General features: G+C 40.2%; 1 protein-coding gene across 2 annotated transcripts; it reads right to left on the reverse strand.

Annotated features, from left to right (window-relative positions):
• Positions 1-95: 95 nt before the first annotated feature.
• Positions 96-15,700, reverse strand: mrps18a (mitochondrial ribosomal protein S18A). Of its 2 annotated transcripts, none has more exons than XM_072672723.1 (6): positions 15,375-15,700; positions 14,282-14,316; positions 14,083-14,187; positions 12,568-12,691; positions 5,523-5,589; positions 96-502 (listed from the first exon to the last, which is right to left on the reverse strand). In XM_072672723.1, exons 1-6 carry the CDS (start codon positions 15,520-15,522, stop codon positions 358-360), a joined length of 624 nt encoding a protein of 207 aa, XP_072528824.1. In that variant the 5' UTR covers positions 15,523-15,700; the 3' UTR covers positions 96-357. The 2 variants fall into 2 exon arrangements, with proteins under 2 accessions (XP_072528824.1, XP_072528826.1); XM_072672725.1 differs by having other exon boundaries at positions 14,282-14,313; positions 15,375-15,696.
• Positions 15,701-21,961: the final 6,261 nt, after the last annotated feature.

Consider the following 21,961-nt stretch of genomic DNA (forward strand, 5'->3'; position numbering starts at 1 on the left):
GCGGATTCACAATTGTTCTTTTTTTTGCTGGATGACTAGCGGGCCGGCAATAACAAATGCTATTCACTCAAAGAAACACAAAGTAGCTACTCCAGTGAGGTATATAGAGACCATTTATTATCAGGAACATCTGCTTTGTGTTCTGGGAACATAACACCAACAACCCACATCAAATGTCTACCCGTAACCCAGATGGTGAAAAAAACAAAAATGTTATTTTAAGTTCAAGTTTTACTTGAAGTACTTGTGTTGACAAACAGTAACTAGTATGCTTAATTATCAGTTACTCTAGAGAAGTTCCTGTAGGTCCCTGTTGTCTCATCTACAGCATAGTCTTCACTGTTGTTTGAGCACACATCAGTGCTTTATGTAGATTGGCTTGGGGCTGAATCGGACATTGTTCTTTAAAGCAGAGTGTCCCACTGGCATACGAATCTTACACCATTTTAGTCCTGTTTTGTAGATGGGCTTCATCGATTTCACAGAGTAGCTCGTCAGGTACCTGTACAAATGACACAACAGCACTGCCTCAACAAACTTAGAAAAGAAAAAAAAAAAAAAAAAAAAAAAAAAAAAAAAATCAACATTATGTAGAACATTCATCTTAAAATAACTGTCTACACACTGCTAACTGCACTATGTAACTTTGGAGAATATTTACGCAAAATCCTGTAATATTACTCTATCGTGTAATCGCGTCCTTCTTGAGGGGAATCTGTGTAAATTACTACTCTCAACTTACTAAAATCCTAATATTATAAAATATCCCTCAAAAACAAGCCTTATGAGCTGAGAACGAGGATAACAACTGAGAATGCTGCTCTCTAATGCTCACGTAAACCTGGCTCTCTGCACGCCTGACTCAACGATCCAGCTACAAACACACTCCGTCCACTGCATGCAACGCAGGAGGAAGAACAGAGGCAGTGGCGGTGTCTGCGTTTTTGTAAACAACAGGTGGCGTTCAGACATAAATACTTTCGAAAAACACTGTTCAACTGACCTAGAACTGCTAATGGTGGAGTGCAGACTCTTATGTGACGAGAGAGTTCAGAGCTGTGTTTATCCTGGCTGTTTACATTCCGCCAAGTGCGAACTCTGCAACTGTGCTGGGGCTGCTGCATGATGCAAACAGCAAACAAGAGGCCGCACACCCGGACACCGTGTTCATTGTCGCTGGCGATTTTAACCACAACAACCTGTGGACTGTCCTCCCCAAATACCATCAGCACGTGAGCTTTCCGTCAAGGGAAAAACAACATTCTCAACCAAGTCTACAGCAACGTAAGGGGTGGCTACAAGGCTGTGGCTCGGCCATACTTCAGACAGTCCGACCACATCTCAGTGTTCCTCTATTCAGCATGCAGGCAACTCCTCAAGCAAGCCCCCCCAGTAACTAAAACTATCAAGTGTGCATTGAAAAAAATGATCTGGTGCTTCAGGACTGCTTTGACAGTACAAACTGGGATGTGTTCAGAACTGCTGCTGTGAGACAGAAATGTAGAGGGCAATGCCTCTGGAGTAACCAGCTACATCAGCACCTGCAGAAATTATCCCAGCCAGAAACCCTGGATAAACTGTGATGTGTATGTGCCTGCTCCACTGCATTTCTCTCAGGCAATGCTAAAAGCTACAAAAAGGCCAGATACGACCTGCGTACCTCTGATCTATCAGACAGGCCAAGAGACAGTACGGGCTGAAGCCGGAGGGATGCTACACCTCTGCGGACTACCGGCGCGTGTGGCAAGGACTGAGACAAATCACAGACCATCAACAGAGGAGCAGAAAGTTGACCCACCAGCCCCACTACACTACCAGACAAGCTAAATTAGTTCTATGCTCAATTTGAGGCCCCAACAGACAGAGAGGGGTTATCACCAACGGGAGCACACAGAACACATTACTAGCTGTGATGTCGGTGGATGTGTGCAAGGCTCTGAAGAGAATAAAGTCACAGAAAGCAGCTGGTCCAGACATCATCTCCGGGTGTGCACTCAAGGTTTGCTTATCAGAGCTGGCTGGTGTGTTTGTGGACATATTCAACCTGTCCATTGCACAAGCATTTGTGCCATCTTGTTTTAAGACCACCACCATCGTCCCCCACCCTAAGAAAAGTGTCGTGACCTGCCTGAATGACTATCGCCCTGTTGCACTCATCCCAATTGTGATGAAGTACTTTGAGTGAATGGTCATGAGTCACATCCAGGAAACCCTCCCCGACAGTTTGCATACTGTAAGAACCGATCCACTGACGACGCAATCAACACTGACATTCACACAACCCTTACATATCTGGATGTCAAGGACACGTATGTGCAGCAGAAGAACTGTCACACACACACATACACACACGATTTTATATATCATACATACATACATACATACACATACACACACATATACAGTTCAGGCCAAAAGTTTGGACACACCTCATTCAATGCGTTTTCTGTATTTTCATGACTATTTACATTGTAGATTCTCACTGAAGGCATCACAACTATGAATGAACACATGTGGAGTTATGTACTTAACAAAAAAGGTGAAATAACTGAAAACATGTTTTATATTCTTTTATATATTTATATTCAAAATAGCCACCCTTTGCTCTGATTACTGCTTTGCACACTCTTGGCATTCTCTCAATGAGCTTCAAGAGGTAGTCACCTGAAATGGTTTTCAGGTGTGGAATTTCTTGCTTTATCAATGGGGTTGGGACCATCAGTTGTGTTGTGCAGAAGTCAGGTTACTACATAGCCGACAGCCCTATTGTTAAAATTCATATTATGGCAAGAACCAATCAGCTAACTAAAGAAAAACGAGTGGCCATCATTACTTTAAGAAATGAAGGTCAGTCAGTCCGGAAAATTGCAAAAACTTTAAATGTGTCCCCAAGTGAAGTCACAAAAACCATCGAGCGCAACAGCGAAACTGGCACACACGAGGACCGACCCAGGAAAGGAAGACCAAGAGTCACCTCTGCTTCTCAGGACAAGTTCATCCGAGTCACCAGCCTCAGAGATCGCAAGTTAACAGCAGCTCAGATCACAGACCAGTTGAATGCCACACAGAGTTCTAGCAGCAGACCCATCTCTAGATCAACTGTTAAGAGGAGACTGCGCAAATCAGGCCTTCATGGTCAAATAGCTGCTAGGAAACCACTGCTAAGGAGAGGCAACAAGCAGAAGAGATTTGTTTGGGCCAAAAAACACAAGGAATGGACATTAGACCAGTGAAAATCTGTGCTTTGGTCTGATGAGTCCAAATTTGAGATCTTTGGTTCCAACCGCCATGTCTTTGTGAGACGTAGAAAAGGTGAACGGATGGATTCAACATGCCTGGTTCCCACTGTGAAGCATGGAGGAGGAGCTGTTATGGTGTGGGGGTGTTTTGCTGGTGACACTGTTGGGGATTTATTTAAAATTGAAGGCACACTGAACCAGCATGGCTACCACAGCATCCTGCAGCGACATGCCATCCCATCTGGTTTGCGTTTGGTTGGACCATCGTTGATTTTTCAACAGGACAATGACCCCAAACACACTTCCAGGCTGTGTAAGGGCTATTTGACCAAGAAGGAGTGTGATGGAGTGCTGCGGCAGATGACTTGGCCTCCACAGTCACCAGACCTGAACCCAATCGAGATGGTTTGGGGTGAGCTGGACCGCAGAGTGAAGGCAAAGGGGCCAACAAGTGCTAAACACCTCTGGGAACTCCTTCAAGACTGTTGGAGACCAAGAATGCCAAGAGTGTGCAAAGCAGTAATCAGAGCAAAGGATGACTATTTTGAACAAACTAGAATATAAAACATGTTTTCAGTTATTTCACCTTTTTTTGTTAAGTACATAACTCCACATGTGTTCATTCATAGTTTTGATGCCTTCAGTGAGAATCTACAATGTAAATAGTCATGAAAATACAGAAAACACATTGAATGAGAAGGTGTGTCCACACTTTTGGCCTGTACTGTATGTATGTGTGTGTGTGTATATATGTATGTATGTATTTTATATATGTACACATATATACATCATAGGTACACTTCAACTATGAGAGACAAAAAGAGAAAATACAAATCCAGGAAATAACATAAGAAAAATAAATAAGTATTTGGTCAGTAACAAAAGTTCAACTTTGTAACATAACCTTCGTTGGCAATGACAGAGCCAGGTTCACCAGGTTTGCACACAATGCACACACACTGTAGCTGGTATTTTGACCCATTCCTCTATGCAGATCTTTAGAGCAGTGATGTTTTGGGGCTGTCGCTGGGCAACACAGACTTTCAACTCCCTCCAAAATTTTCTATGGGGTTGAGGTCTGGAGACTGGCTAGGCATCTCCAGGACCTTGAAATGCTTTTTACAGAGCCACTCCTTCGTTGCCTGAGCGGTGTGTTTGGGATCATTGTCATGCTGGAAGACTCGTTCCATCTTCAATGCTCTCACTAATGGAAGGAGGTTTTGGCTTAAAAACTCACGATACATGGCCCTGTTCATTCTTCTCTTAACACGGATCAGTTGTCTTGTCCCCTTTGCAGAAAAACAGCCCCAAAGCATGATGTATTCACCCCCATGCTTCACAGTAGGTATGGTGTTCTTAGGATGCAACTCAGCATTCTTCCTCTTCCAAACGCAACAAGTTTTTACCAAAAGTTCTATTTTGGTTTCATCTGACCACATAATATTCTCCCAATCCTCTTCTGGATTATCCATATGCTCTCTGGCAAACTTCAGACGGGCCTGGACACGTCTGGCACTGCAGAATTTGAGTCCCTCTAGACGAAGCGTGTTAATGATGGTAGCCTTTGTTACTTTGGTCCCAGCTCTCTGTAGGTCATTCATCAGGTCCCTCCGTGTAGTTCTAGGATTTCTGTTCACCGTTCTCATGATCATTTTGACCCCACGGGATGAGATCTTGCATGGGGTCCCAGATCAAAGGAGATCATCAATGGTCATTTTCTTACAATTGCTCCCACAGTTGATTTATTCACACCAACCTGCTTGCCTATTGTAGACTCACTCTTCCCAGCCTGGTGCAGGTCTACAATTTTCCTTCTGGTGTCCTTCCACAGCTCTTTGGTCTTGGCCATGGTTACGTTTAGAGTCTGACTGTTTGAGGCTATGGACAGATGTCTTTTATAAAGATAAAAAGGTCAAACAGGTGCCATTAATAAAGGAGGACAGAAGAGCTTCTTAAAGAAGTTGTGGATTTTTTTTCTCCCTCATTTTGTCTCTCATAGTTGAAGTGTACCTATGATAAAAATTACAGACCTCTCATTTTTTTTAAATGGGAGAACTTGCAATCAGTGGCTGACTAAATACTTTTTGGCCAAACTGTAGGAATTCCACTGTGCTGTGTATTCATCTTTATTGTACTTTTCTCTTTTAGTGTAATACTTGTTAACAATGTACATGTACATGTGTGCTTGTTACGTGTCATACTTGTGTTGCTCCCACCAAGAAAAATTCCTTGTATGTGTAACATGGCGAAATAAAGAGATGCTGATTCTTTGTATAAAAGTACCTGTTGAGTGGAGGCTTAGGCCTGCGATTTGGGATGTGGCCTTCAGGTCTGTGGTCTGGAAGGAGACCTAGAGCAATACAGAAAAAAAATGAGCAAAGCAGGTAGCTGCACTTTGACTACACAGTGACTTTACTGTGTAGTACAGTAGGTCACAGCTGTATTCACAACTTTGCTGTATAAATACAGTCCCCTCCAAAAGTATTGGAACAAATCCCTTTTTTTTTGTTGTTCCCTGAAGACGTTTGGGTTTAAGTCCAAAAGATGAGTAAGAAACAAACGGTCAGAATTTCAGGTTTCATCTCGCCTACATCTGCCCATATCTACAGTCAGAGAAATCATCACAAAGTTTGACAGTGGCAAACAAGCCTGGATGAGGACGCAGATTTTTCTTACCACTACGCGCGGTGATGAGGATGGTAAGAGAAGTATTTATCTTTACTTAAAAAATAAATAATAATAATTATCCACTAAGCAGTACTGGGACTTTAACTGGGACTGTGTGCTTTGGTCAGATGAGACCAAAGTAGAGCTTTTTGGCAACATTCCAAGTGGGTCTGGCATAAAACAAAAGAAGAGTATACGAAAAAGCACCTCATGTCCACTTTGACGTCTGGGGGATGATTGCCCAATGAAAAACCTGTGGGGTGAGTGCACAGAAGACAACCCAGGACTCTGGACATTTCCATCTTGTGAAATGTTATAGAAGATTAAGTGCTGTCTTGTTGGTAAAAGGCGGTTGTATGCCAACATCAGAGGTGTCAATAAATGTTTTTTCACACTTGAAGTAAAAGGTTGGATTTTGCTCTTTTTCTGCCAATATTGGTTAAAAAATTAATTTATTAGAAGTGTACAAACACATCTTAACAAAGGAAGCCAATAATTGTGGAGAGCACTGTCCATACATTCATACATTATACAGAAGGAAGTAGGTGTAGATAGGCAGACAGTTGCTAAGGAATAGATAGAGACAGATAAGAGATAGATAAGAGAGAAACAGACATAAACATGTAGAGGGACAGAGAGTTGTTGAGGGAGAATTAGATAGTCATTAAAAAAAATGTACATCCTCTTTAAATAATACAGCTTTACATATCCGAAAGAAAAAAAAAAAACACCATCAAGAGCAGCATATACCTATAAAGTAAATAATAATAATATTAATAATAATAATTAATCATAATTTGAAGACATTGTTTTATGTTGCAAAATATGAAAAAAAAGTTATTATTTGAGCATATGAACAGTTCCTGTGAGTAAGTGCAGGGTGTGTTTGGATGGGGTGGCAGAGTGATAGCACTTAATAGCACAAGTGAGAGCACTTGTGTTTACAACAGAGCAAAAGCGCCCCTTAAAGACAGATTGCGTTTAACCCCTGGCTCCACCATTTTCGCTTTTCCCGAAGAGGTCCTTTGTTCACGCGGTGTAGGGTGAACACCGCCAGCTCAATGGCTTGGTCTGGAATTTGGGCTGACATCCATGTCTCTACACGGCAGAAGATACAGCAGTCTCTTATTGAAATGAGATACATGTTAGAGGTTTGCTCAGTTTGTTGTCCAAAGACTGTATGTTTGCCAGTAATATGTTGGGAGGAGGGGGGGTGGGGGTGGGTGGTGGAGAGTGTGTCGTCTCAGCCTGATGAGGACTCCGGCTATTCAGCTTCTTATGTGTATAATGTGTTTGTTTTTTTTCCCCAAATGTATTATTTTCTCTGGTATCTTCATGGTTTTTTTGATCATGACCTTTTCCATAGCCCATTATCCTAAACGCACCATATATTTATTTTAATGCCATTCACAGATAAAGGAAAGTTAACTCTGATGTCAAGTCTGGAGGCGTTACAAGTTATTGTGAAATCGTGTCAGTATAATTTTAGTATATCTATATATTTATTAAATATATATATTTATATATTTATTAACAAAAGGTAGCAGCAACTAAAAGTCATTCCTTAAGGATGGTCATAGCTAGCTAGCTAGCCTGCTACAGAGATTAATTCTGGTCGCCATTTGTAGAATTGCAGATTAATGTAGGTAACAGTTTGGTTTGTAGCTAACAGTTTGGGCTCATCTTAAGGAGAGTTCACATTCATATTCATATTCAAATTCAATTCTTTTTTTTCTCATTTCAACAGATAGTGTTCACTTGCAACTTTCTCATTTGTTTTTGGTGTTAATCCTGGCAGTAATAAAACAAGGCGGTCCTGACTGCAGAACCACAGTTTCCTTCCAGCAATTTATGGCCAGGGGCATTGATAAACATTATTTCATGTATATCATTTCTTTCTTGGTTTGTTAACACAAACCTGAATTGTCCAGACCAGCAAACTGCTTTTACAGACTTGACTGCTTTACACACTTGATCAATTAATCAAGGGAATTTGCTTTGCAGCACCTGGCTGCTACTTAGCCTCTTACATTTACATTTATAGCATTTAGCTGACGCTCTTATCCAGAGCGACTTACAAGGTTACTCATATTACAGAGATGGGCCAATGCAGTGCTAGGAGATAGGAGTCTTGCCCAAGGACTCTTATTGGTATAACGCAGCATAGTCACCCAGACCAGGAATCGAACCCTGGTCTCCCACATGGTGTGGTAGCTCACTGGCAGGTAGTGATGTTATCTGTTGCTCCTCACCAACTCCCAAGCCTCTTAAATCTATTTGGAAGCAGTAAGAGTGTGCTAAATTTGTACAGACTGTTTCTGCATTTTGGCCTAGTTTTTGTTCAAATGTGGTGAAATGTAGTGTTCATCTGAGATTGTATTAACTAGGGCTGGACCTGAATATTCGGGTAGGCGCTTGTTGAGTAGGTATTAGTTTGTTAATTTTCGTATTTGGATAGTTTTTTTCCTTCCTTAGTTCCACCTCGCCCTAACATCACACTTCAGTTCAGGTTAATGGCGGTATAAGAAAGGCAAAATGCTGAGCAGCTAAGCTGTTTTACCAGAAAATGTGAACAAACTTGTGTTTCTTGGACACAAGATGAAGGTGTAGGTTACCCTGTGTTTAATTAATAATTTATTTTTAACGTCCTATTATGTAATATTTATTACAATACAAGATGTGTGGTATTTTGTAAAAATATATTATACATAGTATCTTTTTATTTAAAAGGCCAATTTAAATTTAAATTCTTTTTTTTTGTGCTACTCTTAACGTGCGAATTTACGATATTTTGTATTTAAGGTAGTGGTTAATTTTTTTTTATTGAATTTGCATCTCTATGTGTATGGAAGCCATTTTATTCCAGGCATTTCATTAAACAAAGCTGAGTTACCCGAATTTACATATCATGAATATGATATGAATAATGAAATAGCATTAAGTCATCCAAGAGCAATGGCAAGACATAAAAGCTGTGATTGACGGTCACATATGCGCTATAACGTGTACACAGACTTTACTTTTACTATTCATCATTTCAATAAATTAAACATACCTTATCATATGTACCCGTCCATATTCTATTACTCCCCTCCACTGCCTATACAAATTACCTGGCTTACTTAAATTTTTAGTTTGTCTATCTGTCCTTGTTGCATTAGCCAGCCAAGCTTTACATTATACTCATACTCCAAGTTTCCCCATTTCTTGCACCAGTTCTGACATTTCAAGTTCTCCGTCTGCTATTCAGGTCTACTGTACCTGCTTGCCTGCCTGTCCATCTTTTCTCAGGTTCCATCTATTATTTGTATGATGTCAAAATTCTGTTCTGTGTCTATGCATTACACAACCAAACAAGCTTATTTATCCAGGTGCCTTTTAAGGGTGACAGGATGGGGCCTTAACATTACTGATAGAAGGAAGAGCAGGCAAATCTGGATGAACCAGTCTGCAAGATGTGCCTGAAAACAGTCATAGCCAGAAAAACGTATGCAACAAGCTAAATATCAATCACGGTCAAGGGTATTTAATCTGAAAATCTGGTCTGGGTCCTGACCTAAACTTATGAACAAAGTACAAAATAAAAAAAGAAAAAGAAAACCCCCACACACCCCTGACAGTGATATTGAAAAGCTTGTCTAGTCCCTTTAGAAAAGCTTCTCAATAGAATCGGACACTCCGGAGAAGATGAATCTTTTGGCACCATGCCTAATGCTAGGTGTGAGCATTTAAGCATTACCTGCTTAAATGACTAGGTTTGACATCAAGCTCCCGTTCTTAACAGCTCTCTGTGCAGCTGGACCCTGAACTTCTTGACGGGACGACAGCAGGTGGTAAGGATGGGCAGCATCACGCCCTCCTCACTGACCCCAGGGATGTGTGCTCAGACAGCTAAGGAGGTTTGATATGAATTCCGCATACTCAGGACGTTCAACACCTGCACTGTGGAGAGTATTCTGACGGGCTGTATTACTACCTTGTACAGGATCTGCACTGATTATGAGCGGAAACCTCTGCAGAGGGTGGTGCGCAAAGTCCAGCGCATCATCGGGGTTCACCTTCCAAAACTTCTAGAGCAGCTGCTGTCTGAGAAAGTCAAGAAGCATTATTAAGCACTCCACCCACCAAAAGCCACTGCCTGTTCTCACAGCTGCCCAGCAGCAGGAGGTACTTATGTAGTTTAGAGACAGCTTCTATCCTCAAGCAATTAGGCTGCTGAACGAACAATAGATTGTGAACTGTGGACCTCATGTGTATCATCATTCCTTACCATACAAACACACTCTGCACTCACGATTGGATCTTCTATGCACATTCACACTACCCACAAAGACTTTTCCCAACCCACAACAAACCTTAATTCATACCCGTCCACTGGCTTTTGTAAACAATGTAAACATTTAGATTCCTTTAAACCTGTACATTTAACAGCTTTAAGTTTTTACTCACCTTTACACCTGTGTAATGTGACGTGACAATAAAAGTGATTTGATTTGATGGGAGTTGGGGATGAGGTGTGGTAGTGATAATCCAACATCCTGACCTCACTAACACTTTTGTTGCTGAATGCAGTCAAATTCTCAAAAAAAAAAAAAAAAAATCCTACAAAATTTAGTAGAAGGCCCTCCCTGGATAGTAGAGAGACAGGTAGTCCAACAAAAGCAGGATTAACTTTTTTTAATATCCTTAATTAAAAAAAAAAAAAAATGATTTTTTTTTTAAACACTATACTTTGGTCATCAGCTTTGTTTTGTACTTTGTGGAATGTGTGGGATTTATATCACTTCTTTGTCCTCTAGGGACCTTCAACCCAGTGGAAATTTATGTGCACCTGTAAGAAATTTCAGTACCAATGGCCTAATTGATTGCCATGGACACATTCCAGCAGTTAAACTAACTTACTGTGGGGCAAAAAAGTATTTGGTCAGCCACTGATTGGTGCAAGTTCTCCTACTTAGAAAGATGAGTGAGGTCTGTAATTTTCAACATGGATATACTTAAATTATGAGAGACAAAATGAGGGGAAAAAATCCTGGAAATCATGAGATCATGGGATGAGATCTTGCGTGAGGCCCTAGATTGAGGAAGATTATCAATGGTCTTGTATGTCTTCCATTTTCTTAAAAATTAATTAATTAAAAATTATTTTCAACATTTTAATCAAGATTGTATTAGGTGTACTGTGTTTAGGCATGTGTAGTTTAGGCTTTAACCAAGGTCTCAGACCTTAATTAGCTCAGAGGAGCAGGACATGTAAGACATTCCATTAATCTCAAAGAACTAAAAGCAAAAATACCCCACCCAAGAACAATCATAAGTTGGGATACCCCAAATTGTGAAACCCAACCTGTTCCTAATGAGCATGAGAAACACTTCCGACGCAATCCACCCACCCTTCCCCCCCTCCACATCAACAACACTGCAGTATCCATGGTGGAGTCACTCAAGCCACTGATTGGTGCAAGTTCTCCTACTTAGAAAGATGAGTGAGGTCTGTAATTTTCAACATGGATATACTTAAATTATGAGAGACAAAATGAGGGGAAAAAATCCTGGAAATCATGAGATCATGGGATGAGATCTTGCGTGAGGCCCTAGATTGAGGAAGATTATCAATGGTCTTGTATGTCTTCCATTTTCTTACAATTGCTCCCACAGTTGATTTATTCACACCAACCTGCTTGCCTATTGTAGATTCACTCTTGCCAGCCCGGTGCAGGTCTACAATTTTCTTTCTAGTGTCCTTCGACAGCTCTTTGGTCTTGGCCATGGTTAAGTTTGGAATCTGGCTGTTTGAGGCCGTGGACAGGTGTCTTTTATACAGATAACGAGGTCAAACAGGTGCCATTAATACAGGTAACAAGTGAAGGACAGAAGAGCTTCTTAAAGAAGTTACAGGTCTATGAGAGCCAGAAATCTTGCTTGTTTATTGGTGACCAAATACTTATTTTCCACCATAATTTACAAATAAATTCTTTAGAAATCCTACAATATGATTTCCTAGTATCTATGATGGAAATTACAGATCTCTCATCTTTCTAAGTAGGAGAACTTGCACAATCAGTGGCTGACTAAATACTTTTTTGCCCCACTGTAGTTAAGGATTAGCAAGGACCAGAACATGTTTGATTTCAGCTGTTCAGGTCCCCACTTTATGCTTTCACTTTAGTCAGTAAAACAGTTCTGTGGTAACTAACTACTAATCTACTGCTAACCAGATTTTTCCTACTAATTTCCAACAGTTTAATATTTGCATGTGTTGTCAGAATGACTGTTTAACATTTATTGAATAACTAAGTTTAAACTTTGTTTACTGTCAAATTCAGTTTAGCACATGTCTCCTCCAACACATGTGAAGCCAGCCACAGTCTCTCAGTCTCTCAAACAGTCACTGATGCAGCATTACATGGCAGCCAGCATGCACTGAGAAAAAAAGCTTGACTCCCCAGCTCTGGTACAACAGCTAACGGACGCCTGTGCTGACCATTATTACACTGTGAGTGATTTGGGGAGGAAGTGCCATCTGCCCACCCCTGAAAAATCAAGGCAAATTGTGGGCTCTCATACCCCGGCTAATGGCAAGCAAAAAAGATCAGGGATTTCAAAACAGAAAGTACATAGAAGTAGGAGTTATGGTCTGTAACAGAAAAGCATGGCTTACCTGCTCGATGGGCCATTTGCACGCAAATGGCAATCTTGCGGTGTTCCACGGAACAGAGACCAGTGATACGCCTTGGCAGCATCCCTCCATCTGAGCGAATAAACTGACCAAGTAGCAACACGTCCTGCATGAGTTTAGGAGCAAAACACGAATCACAAAACAATATAGTACATCACATATGCATACACACTGCAAATAGTTAAAACTGCGAAGGCAAAAAATTATTTTCAACATTTTAATCAAGATTGTATTAGGTGTACTGTGTTTAGGCATGTGTAGTTTAGGCTTTAACCAAGGTCTCAGACCTTAATTAGCTCAGAGGAGCAGGACATGTAAGACATTCCATTAATCTCAAAGAACTAAAAGCAAAAATACCCCACCCAAGAACAATCATAAGTTGGGATACCCCAAATTGTGAAACCCAACCTGTTCCTAATGAGCATGAGAAACACTTCCGACGCAATCCACCCACCCTTCCCCCCCTCCACATCAACAACACTGCAGTATCCATGGTGGAGTCACTCAAGTTCCTGGGCACCACCATCTCCAGAGACTTGAAATGGGAGGAAAACACCCTCTCTATCACCAAGAAAGCTCAACAACGAATGTTCTTCTTGAGACAGCTCAAGAAATTCAACCTGCCACAGACCCTGATGATCCAGTTCTACACAGCGATCATCGAGTCCATTCTCACAGCCTCCATAACTATCTGGTTTGGTTCCTCCACCTCACAAGAAAGAGCCAAACTCCAGCGCATCATCAGGACAGCAGAGAGGATCATTGGATGTAACCTGCCATCACTTCAGCAGATCTACACCAGCAGGATGAGGAAGCGGGCTGGCAAGATTACATCTGACCCCTCACATCCTGGACACCTTCTCTTCCAGACACTCCCCTGCGGTCCATCAAAACCAGCACGACACGTCATGCTAACAGCTTCTTCCCCAGAGCTGTAGCGCTCCTCAACCACAGTGGACACCTCCCACTGTGACCTCAAAACATACAACTGAACTGTAACAAACCGGACTGAACAGCTATTTTGCACTCTGCCTATTTGCACTCTGTACAGATGTTCTTTTCTGTAAATATCAGCTCTTTACTTTCTGTAAATATCATCTCTTTATTACCTTTAGTACTTCTTACTTTTTTAATTTATCCCCTACCCTATTTATTGTTTAGTGTCATTTTTCCTTTAGTTTAAGACTGTGTTCTGTGTTTTTTGTTACTTGTCATACATGTTGCTCTCACCAAGACAAATTCCTTGTATGTGCAACATACTTGGTGAAATAAAGAGATTCTGATTCTTACTTGTGATGATGTCACTAACTAATTCATTATTAAATTAGTTGCCAACTAAATTTGGTTATCGATTTCAGTTGACTAAGCCAATTAGTCAGACAGACAGACATGCTGTTGCATTACATACACAAACTGTAAACCACTGAATAATTCAGAGATTATTTTAAATAGCAAGTCACAAGCAGGGAAAAATCTATTTTGAACCCTTACACTTACCTTGTATGTGTACTTGTTCTGTAGATTCCATCTGTAAATAGGGCACTTAGCTGCTGCATTAGGAGGCTGCGGGCTTTCTGGTGTAGCCACCTTTATACCTTCAATCTACACAGGACATAAAAAGCTCATACAATTCAAGCTGTCAATACTGGTAATTATTTACTGAAAAACATGCATGTGTGTGTCTGGGAAGACTTACCACTGTAGTTTTACCATCCTTCTTCTCCACTACTACTGAAAGACAGACCAAGCAGGTTTAAATCCAATCTTTTTGAAGAAACATTTCATATGAAACATGAGAAAAAGGCTTTAGTCTAGCAACACACAAGAAAAAATATATTGAGACAAGAAGGCACTTACAATGTACACTGTGCATACATTTCACTTCCAAAATCAATTCCAAAAAAATCAAGAGAAGGCTGGATATACTACTATATTAGGTTAAAACCTGCAAGGACACCCATCCAGCTCTCAAACAGTTTAATTTTCAAAAACACAAGTAAAACTTTAAGGAAACACCTTGCTTTCTTGTGGAAAATCTTCACTTCTTAGCAGAGCAGTACCTATGGTTTTAAGACCACTGAAATTTGTCTTTGTAATGAGGGGGTTCTTCACTGTAGCTCTACTATCTCTCTCTCTCTTTAAAACCAATTTTACTTTGTCTTTCCAATTGACCTAAATATAGATGTGACACTGTTCATATTGAAAGGTTGGCCAGTTGAGCGATTTCTGTGACTGAGGCTCCTGTTCCAATAATGAACACTCAGACTTACTTAAATAGTGTCATCTTGTCAGCTGATTCATAATCATGGTAAACTGGGCCTACTAATCAACGTTTACATACCACAGTGCGACAAGAGCAGAGCAGCAAGTTAATTAAATGCATCGTGTAGTACAGTCACTACACGAGTGTACACTTAGTACACGGTCTGTTCACCCATTTATTCGTCTTTTTCGCTTTTATAAACATAAGATAACAATGCGGTGAATTTTCTACTTGGTACTTTGTACAAACGCAGCTTATCTGAGCTCGTCATCTCTTTAAGAACTCTTTAACATCATAACTGCCTCAGCAAAACAAAGCTTAATGACTGATGAGGTTTCCCACAAGCTATAATTAACTGCACACAGACCAGGACAATTTACCAAACAATAAAATCGCCGACTACCAAATACAAGTTTTTCAATCTGCGATAATAAATGGAGTGATGACCAGCGCGGTCAAATGAGGTTCAACCTTGGCTGGTAAAAAAGAGGAAGGTCAGAACACCCGGCGAAATGAAATAACTCACCCTGTCGAATTCTCCGACTAGGAGTGAAGCCGAAAAACGACAGCTGGGGTAAAGTGGATAACCTCAGAGTTAAATAATTGCTGATAATAGTACAGTGAGCAGCACTAAGAGCCGTTCTTACAGAATTCATAACACACAGTGGCGCCATGCTTCTGACTTTACTTCCTAGATATGGCGCGGTTCCGCTTCCTTACAGGGTCGGCCAATCATGCCGTAGAAAAAATACCTACAATTATACAAATCTTTAAATGCCAAAACGCAATTGTAAATACACAAATCAGTTACAAAAAAATGTGGCCTTATTACGAAGGAACCAAGTGGACTACGTATTCTGAAAGCTCCAAAAGCATTAAGTGTCGAATCATCGTGTACTGAAATCTCAGCTCAATCACTTCCGCTATCTTGGTCTCTTGGGCAACCTTCAGTGTGAGGTGGCTCCACGCTGGGGTTGGAAGTTGTGCAAGCTCCAGTGTGAGGCTGGAAATCACATTACCGTTTTATTCTTGTCTATAGCAGTACCGTGGAACCGTAAATAAATTTTAAAAATTGAAAATTTTGGATTAAAAATGTGATTATTTGTGATTATGTAATACGTTATTTAAGTATTAAATATTTTATTGAACATTATAGTGCAAATGAATAAACGTTAGCTAGCTAGCTAAAGAAAAAACGAAGCCTACTGAGACATGTTTGTAGCTTGGGAGCTTAGCAACTAGCATTTATCTGATAGCTAGTGCTAGCTACATTCTACGTTCTCGACTGTTCGAGTGAACTATAGTCAAAGTCTCCGTACTGTTATATGAAAGATGGAACCTCACCAATCTAACCGGCATAGTGAGATTGATCTGCTATCAAAAACCAGTGATTAATTCAACTCGGAAATGCAGTTAGCATCGCCAATTAGCCGTCAGTCAGCATTGTCGCTAATGATTCTTAGTTAAAGTCAAGTTTTATTAATGAAAATATGTGTTCTAAAAACAACAAAGAACATTCGGGTTTTGTACTCTTTTATTTGGTCTTAGTAAGTAAGTAAAGTAAAAACTAAGTAAACATCTGACCAAAATATGGCCAAATATCTGTATTCTGTTAATATGTGCATTTCATATTTGAGCTGGTATATTTTATTATTACAGTATTTAGCTATATAAACAGTTCTGGGTAAATGTTATAGCTAGCTAGTAAAACGCATTGTTGAGTAATGCTGCATAACAGACCTAGCTTAACTCAATGTTGCGTTATAAAGTGCAGTTTTAAACAAGATTTGTAGTAAATTTGTCACTCACGTTTAGCGATTTTTTCTCAAACTCAAATGCGGCGGTAGTGACATTCAGAGTAAAAAAAAACAATCCAAACATTTTTAATAACAAGGTCTTACGTTGACGTTGTGTGGAAGTGTTTGAGAAGTGTATTTACATTACACACACTGTTGTTGTGTTATTACATAATGTTAATAAAAAAAATTTTAAAAACCTGTCGGGGTAATTTTTCCTGTAAACATTTATTTTTAATAATGGTAGGTTGCGTGTTCCTTCTAAAATTACATAGTTATGCAGTTTTTTGTAAGTTGTTGGAAACAACGGTTGTACAAATACAGTTTGGTTTATAAAATAAAATGCTGGGATTCAAATTTAGCTTTTTTTTCCATTTCTATCCGATTAATAATCAATTATTCGGTTATCGTATCGTGGGCGTTTGCTTATTACCGGTACTAAAGGGAAAAGGCAAGCCAGCTAAGAATCTCACCCGTGCAGCTAAACATGAAAACATTCGTTTTAATAAATACTAATCCCCAGCAACTTTTGTTATAAAGATGAATACAGGAGTACAATAAGAAGTTATGAACCAAATAAATACATTTCTCATGCATAAAATGTGTAAGAGCTAAAGCAAAATCCACATCATTATTAATCTCTCTACGCATGAACACAGTGTAAAATAAATCAGCACTCAGAGCTCAAAGTTTCTTTGAATCCCATTACTACTTCAGATAAATAATGGGACACAATACAAACAGATAGATATTTAAAGTAGCCCGTAACAGTATTACATTCATAGGATTGAGGAGATTCATAGCAACCTGATTTGACAAAAAGGAATATGAATTAGTTTTAATGAATAAAGTTGTGGTTGTAGCTTAAAATAATTTCAAAACACTTTTTCATCTTGGATGCTGACGTCTGGCACAGTATTTAAACCAAAGTTATTGACCATAAGCCTGGGCAAGTCTTGAAGCGACAGAGTGAAAAATGCCGGAAGTAAACCAGCAATTGATGATGTGGGTGTGGTCGCCTCACACTCTTCTGAAGTCAACAACCATGTCTCTAGTTTTGTCCACATTCAAAGACAAGTTGTTGGTTCTGCACCAGTCCATTAGCTGCCGCATACAGAGGTATGCTGTCTTGTTGTTCTTGGTGATGAGGCCCACAACTGATGTAATTCGTGTTGTACTTTGCAGCACAATCGTGAGTCAGCAGAGTGAACAGCAGTGGGCGTAGTACACAGCCCTGGGGGGCATCGATAGTCAGTATGGTAGTAGTGGAGATGTTGCCTATCCTGTCTGATTGTGGTCTGTCAGTCAGGAAATCCAGGACCCAGTTACAGAGTGAGGTGTTCAGGCCCAGTTTTCCAATCAGGTGCTGAGGAATGATGGTGTTGAATGCTAAACTGAAGTCCATGAACAGCATTCTGACAAAGGTGTCTTTATTGGCCAGGTGGAGTGTGGTGGTGATGGCAATGTCTGTTGAACAATTGGGGCGATACAAAAACTGCAGTGGGTCCAAAAAAGGGGGGAGTTGACCTTTAATGTGCTCATGACAAGCCTCTCGAAGCACTTCGTGATGATGGGTGAGTGCAGGACACCGGGGACTTCATTGGCAGGTTCTTGGGTAGGTTAGCCAAATGTAAAACCTAAATGGCGTCAGCCAGTAAACCATTTACAAACTCGTTTTGTAGATGTAGTCAAGTCAAGGCAGAAAAAAATGGTCTTAAGGTTGCTTTGGGTTTGTTGTACATAAAGGTTTAGACAGATTGAATGAACCATCAAGCCTCAATCAGCAAACAACTAATGAAATTACAAAACGTTCAATTACGTTCGGTCATGAACTTAAATCTAAACACACTAATGTTAAACCTGACCTACACTAATTTTGCATTGTTGGCAAACTGGTACAACAGTTAGCTTGGCTGGTTAACTAGCTTGCTTATATTAACTTAAATTACCTTGCATTCACTGCTGGCCTTAAAAACTGACAAGTTATGTTGATAACACTTTATGATACAAAATACAAAATGGTAGATAATGTTAGCTGCTTGATAAATACCACGTATGTGGATTCTCCCACATATTGATAGCTGCTCTCTGACACCCAAAATATTCCAGAAATTCTGTATATCAGGCTCGCTTGTGCACTTTTTTGGTACAAACAAAGTGAGTGGCAGAGAGAGTATCCTGATAGGTCTCTCTTTTTGCTCAGTAGACATATCAGTGTTCTCTTTGGGTGTAGTTACAGTCGACCGCTCTCATTCATTGTATACCAGTTGAGTTTAGTGTCCTGCAGCCCTGTGGCAGAGTGTGAAATAAACACACTATCCAAACACACTATACCTGTATGGTGAAAGTAATAATGACAATGTTGCTGCTGTGTTTACAGCAGTGACTTTTCTACTGTAAACCTGTAAACCTTTATAAAGTTTTAATAGAATACAAAAAACAAACACTTAAATATTAAACAGTTAAATATTTTAGTGACATGCTTCCGGCATATAGCTATCCAACATGGTTTATAAAATAGACGAAATCATCAAAAGTATAACATTAGAAAAATATATATGTAGTGTGCCTACAATGTCCTGTATATACTTATTTATTTGGTTTTTAGGTGGTTACAGAACTCTATTCCCCAGACTCATTTTCTTCTTTTAGCACCATTTAATCTGGTGGTTTCCTATTCAGCCTTATAAAAAGGTAACCATTCGGTTGACCTTAAAGCGTGATTGCAACGTTGATAGCCAATCAGCAATTAGAATAAGCAGGTTTAAAAGAACAAATGAGTTTTGTAATAAAATTTGTATTTGGAGTAGAAAGTTCGCGAGGTGAGAGTTGAAAGTTATCTGTCTCTTTTGGGATATTTCTTAGGGTCTTTTTGCTCCCCAGTAACGTTTAGAGACGTAATATACCAAGTATATCGGGCCAGGCCGCAACGTTTTGGTTTGTTTTAATCATTGAACAGTTCATGTGTGAACGTGCAGTTGCATAGGTTGTATTTCCTTGTTGTGAGTTCAGTAACATTACAGAGGGGATGCCAGAGAAAATTAACGGTGAGTGTTGAAACAGTGCACAAGCCTGATATACTCTGCACTATGCAAAGACTTCCCATAAAAAAAGATCCCATACAAGAGAAGTAAATGCAGCTCATTTGAGTACCCATCTGAACTTTTGTTATGTACTTCGCACAAGCGAACTTCGTGTATCGCTCAAACCCAGCTCAGTTAAGTAGCCGACTTAACGTTTGTTACGCACTTTGTGCAGCAAGCTTCGTGCATCGCGTGGACACGTGTGTCCTCTGAAATTCGTACCAGGGGCGATTGTAGCCTTAGAGGTTTAGGGGAGCACCTAAAAGAGAACAGCTCATAAGTTTAGAAATCTCACTAAAAAGTATTTTAGAATTGTTTTTGTTGTTCTTGATCAGTGACCAATCAGTGGCCAAATATGCTGAGAGAGCTTTAGTAAGTCCCCTTCTATACTCAATAACGCTGTCCTTCCAGGCAGAGTGAAATATCTCCAGCATGGTCAACCACTATTTTCACTCTAAGGTATGAGTTTGTTCACTTTACCACGGTGCAAGCAAGATCGAAAGGAATATTCTAGATTGTTAGTTACTCTATCAAGCTCCATTGTGTCAGATGGAGAGTAGACTACAGTTACTAAGTCTGGAAGGCTTTCAACACATTGTAGGGCTGTCATTGGTGTTAAGTGCTTTAGACAAATGGAGGTGAGGGTGTGCAAATTAACACTGAGCTACTGAGACTACTTACTAAGAGAATTTAGGATATTTATGCAAACTCCCAGGATCAAAACTAAACCCAGAGTGTGATTACAGTAATTTGTTGGCCAAAAATGAATGTTGAAATCTTCTACAATTATTACTTTGCTAAGCCTGCTGCAAAATCACTAAATTCTTTTAAAATGTAGAGCCCTGTAGGCCTGTAAATATTTATCAATGAGGATGCATTCTTATTTTTGAGTGGTTTGGATATGTTAATGGAAAGACTTTCAAAAGAAGTGAAGGTGCCCTTGAACTCAACCAGTTGAACTTAACTAATTGTCTATAAAGCCTAGCATTGTGAGTCTTCTGTAAGCCTTGCCTCATTGGGATGGGGTCAGAGCATATTACAGTATCAGGTGTCATCTGGGGCAGTTGAATGACCTCTTTAAAATTACCCTTTGTCACTTCAGATTGCTGCAGGCGAAGATCATTGGCCCCTACCTGAATGACTATTTGCAGATATATATGTGAAGGCTTTAACGGCTTCAAGAGTCAAGAGGGTGCTTGCAGCCCCGGATGCCTAAGGGAGCACTAACAGTGAATCTTGCTCTCTAACCTTTAGTAAACCCAGGATGCGCAACTCACAACCATAATAAAGCAGGTACTTACTGCTAGTAGTTGATTTGGGCACTGTGTTGCAGGGGTAAACAGCTACTCCGCTTTCAGTGATCAATAAGCCTGTGAGAATAAACTGTAAACAGCAGTCTAAAAGCAGTAAATATGTGTACAAATTTGTAAATAAACTAAACAGAGATAAGATAAGTGCTGGAAAGTAGAAAATGAGTGTAAGTAAGGTACAAGCTAAACACAGTGACGGTGAGCCTCGAACACCGTTTTTTCAGCACTGGGCAGGAGCAGGGGTAGGGTCCTTACTCTGGATAAAAACTGTATCAGGGCATTAACCAACTTGTGTGATGACCTTCTTTAAACCAAATGCTTCTGGATTTTGAGTGGCAAAATCACAGATGACCAGGATGTAACGGTTACCGGTTGTACTGTGTGGTAGTGGACTTACAGTTTTTAGCGGTTAATGGTTAAAAAGTAAGGTAATTTTATGAAAATGTTTAAGTCTGGATCTGGACATTGTGGTCCTCCACTCATTACCTGTATTAATGGCACCTGTTTGAACTCGTTAACAGTTTAAAAGACACCTGTTCACAACCTCAAACAGTCACACTCCAAACTCCACTATGGTGAAGACCAAAGAGCTGTCGAAGGACACCAGAAACAAAATTGTAGACCTGCACCAGGCTGGGAAGACTGAATCTGCAATAGGCAAGTAGCTTGGTGTAAAGAAATCTACTGTGGGAGCAATAATCAGAAAATAGGAGACCTACAAGACCACTGCTAATCTCCCTCGATCAGGGGCTCCACGCAAGATCTCAGCCCGTGGGGTCAAAATGATCACAAGAACGGTGAGCAAAAATCCCAGAACCACACGGGGGGACCTAGTGAATGACCTGCAGAAAGCTGGGACCAACGTTACAAAGGCTACCGTCAGTAACACACTACGCCGCCAGGGACTCCGATCTTGCAGTGCCA

The sequence above is a fragment of the Salminus brasiliensis genome, chromosome 2 (assembly GCF_030463535.1).
Source record: "Salminus brasiliensis chromosome 2, fSalBra1.hap2, whole genome shotgun sequence".
Classification (NCBI taxonomy): Eukaryota; Metazoa; Chordata; class Actinopteri; order Characiformes; family Bryconidae; genus Salminus; species Salminus brasiliensis.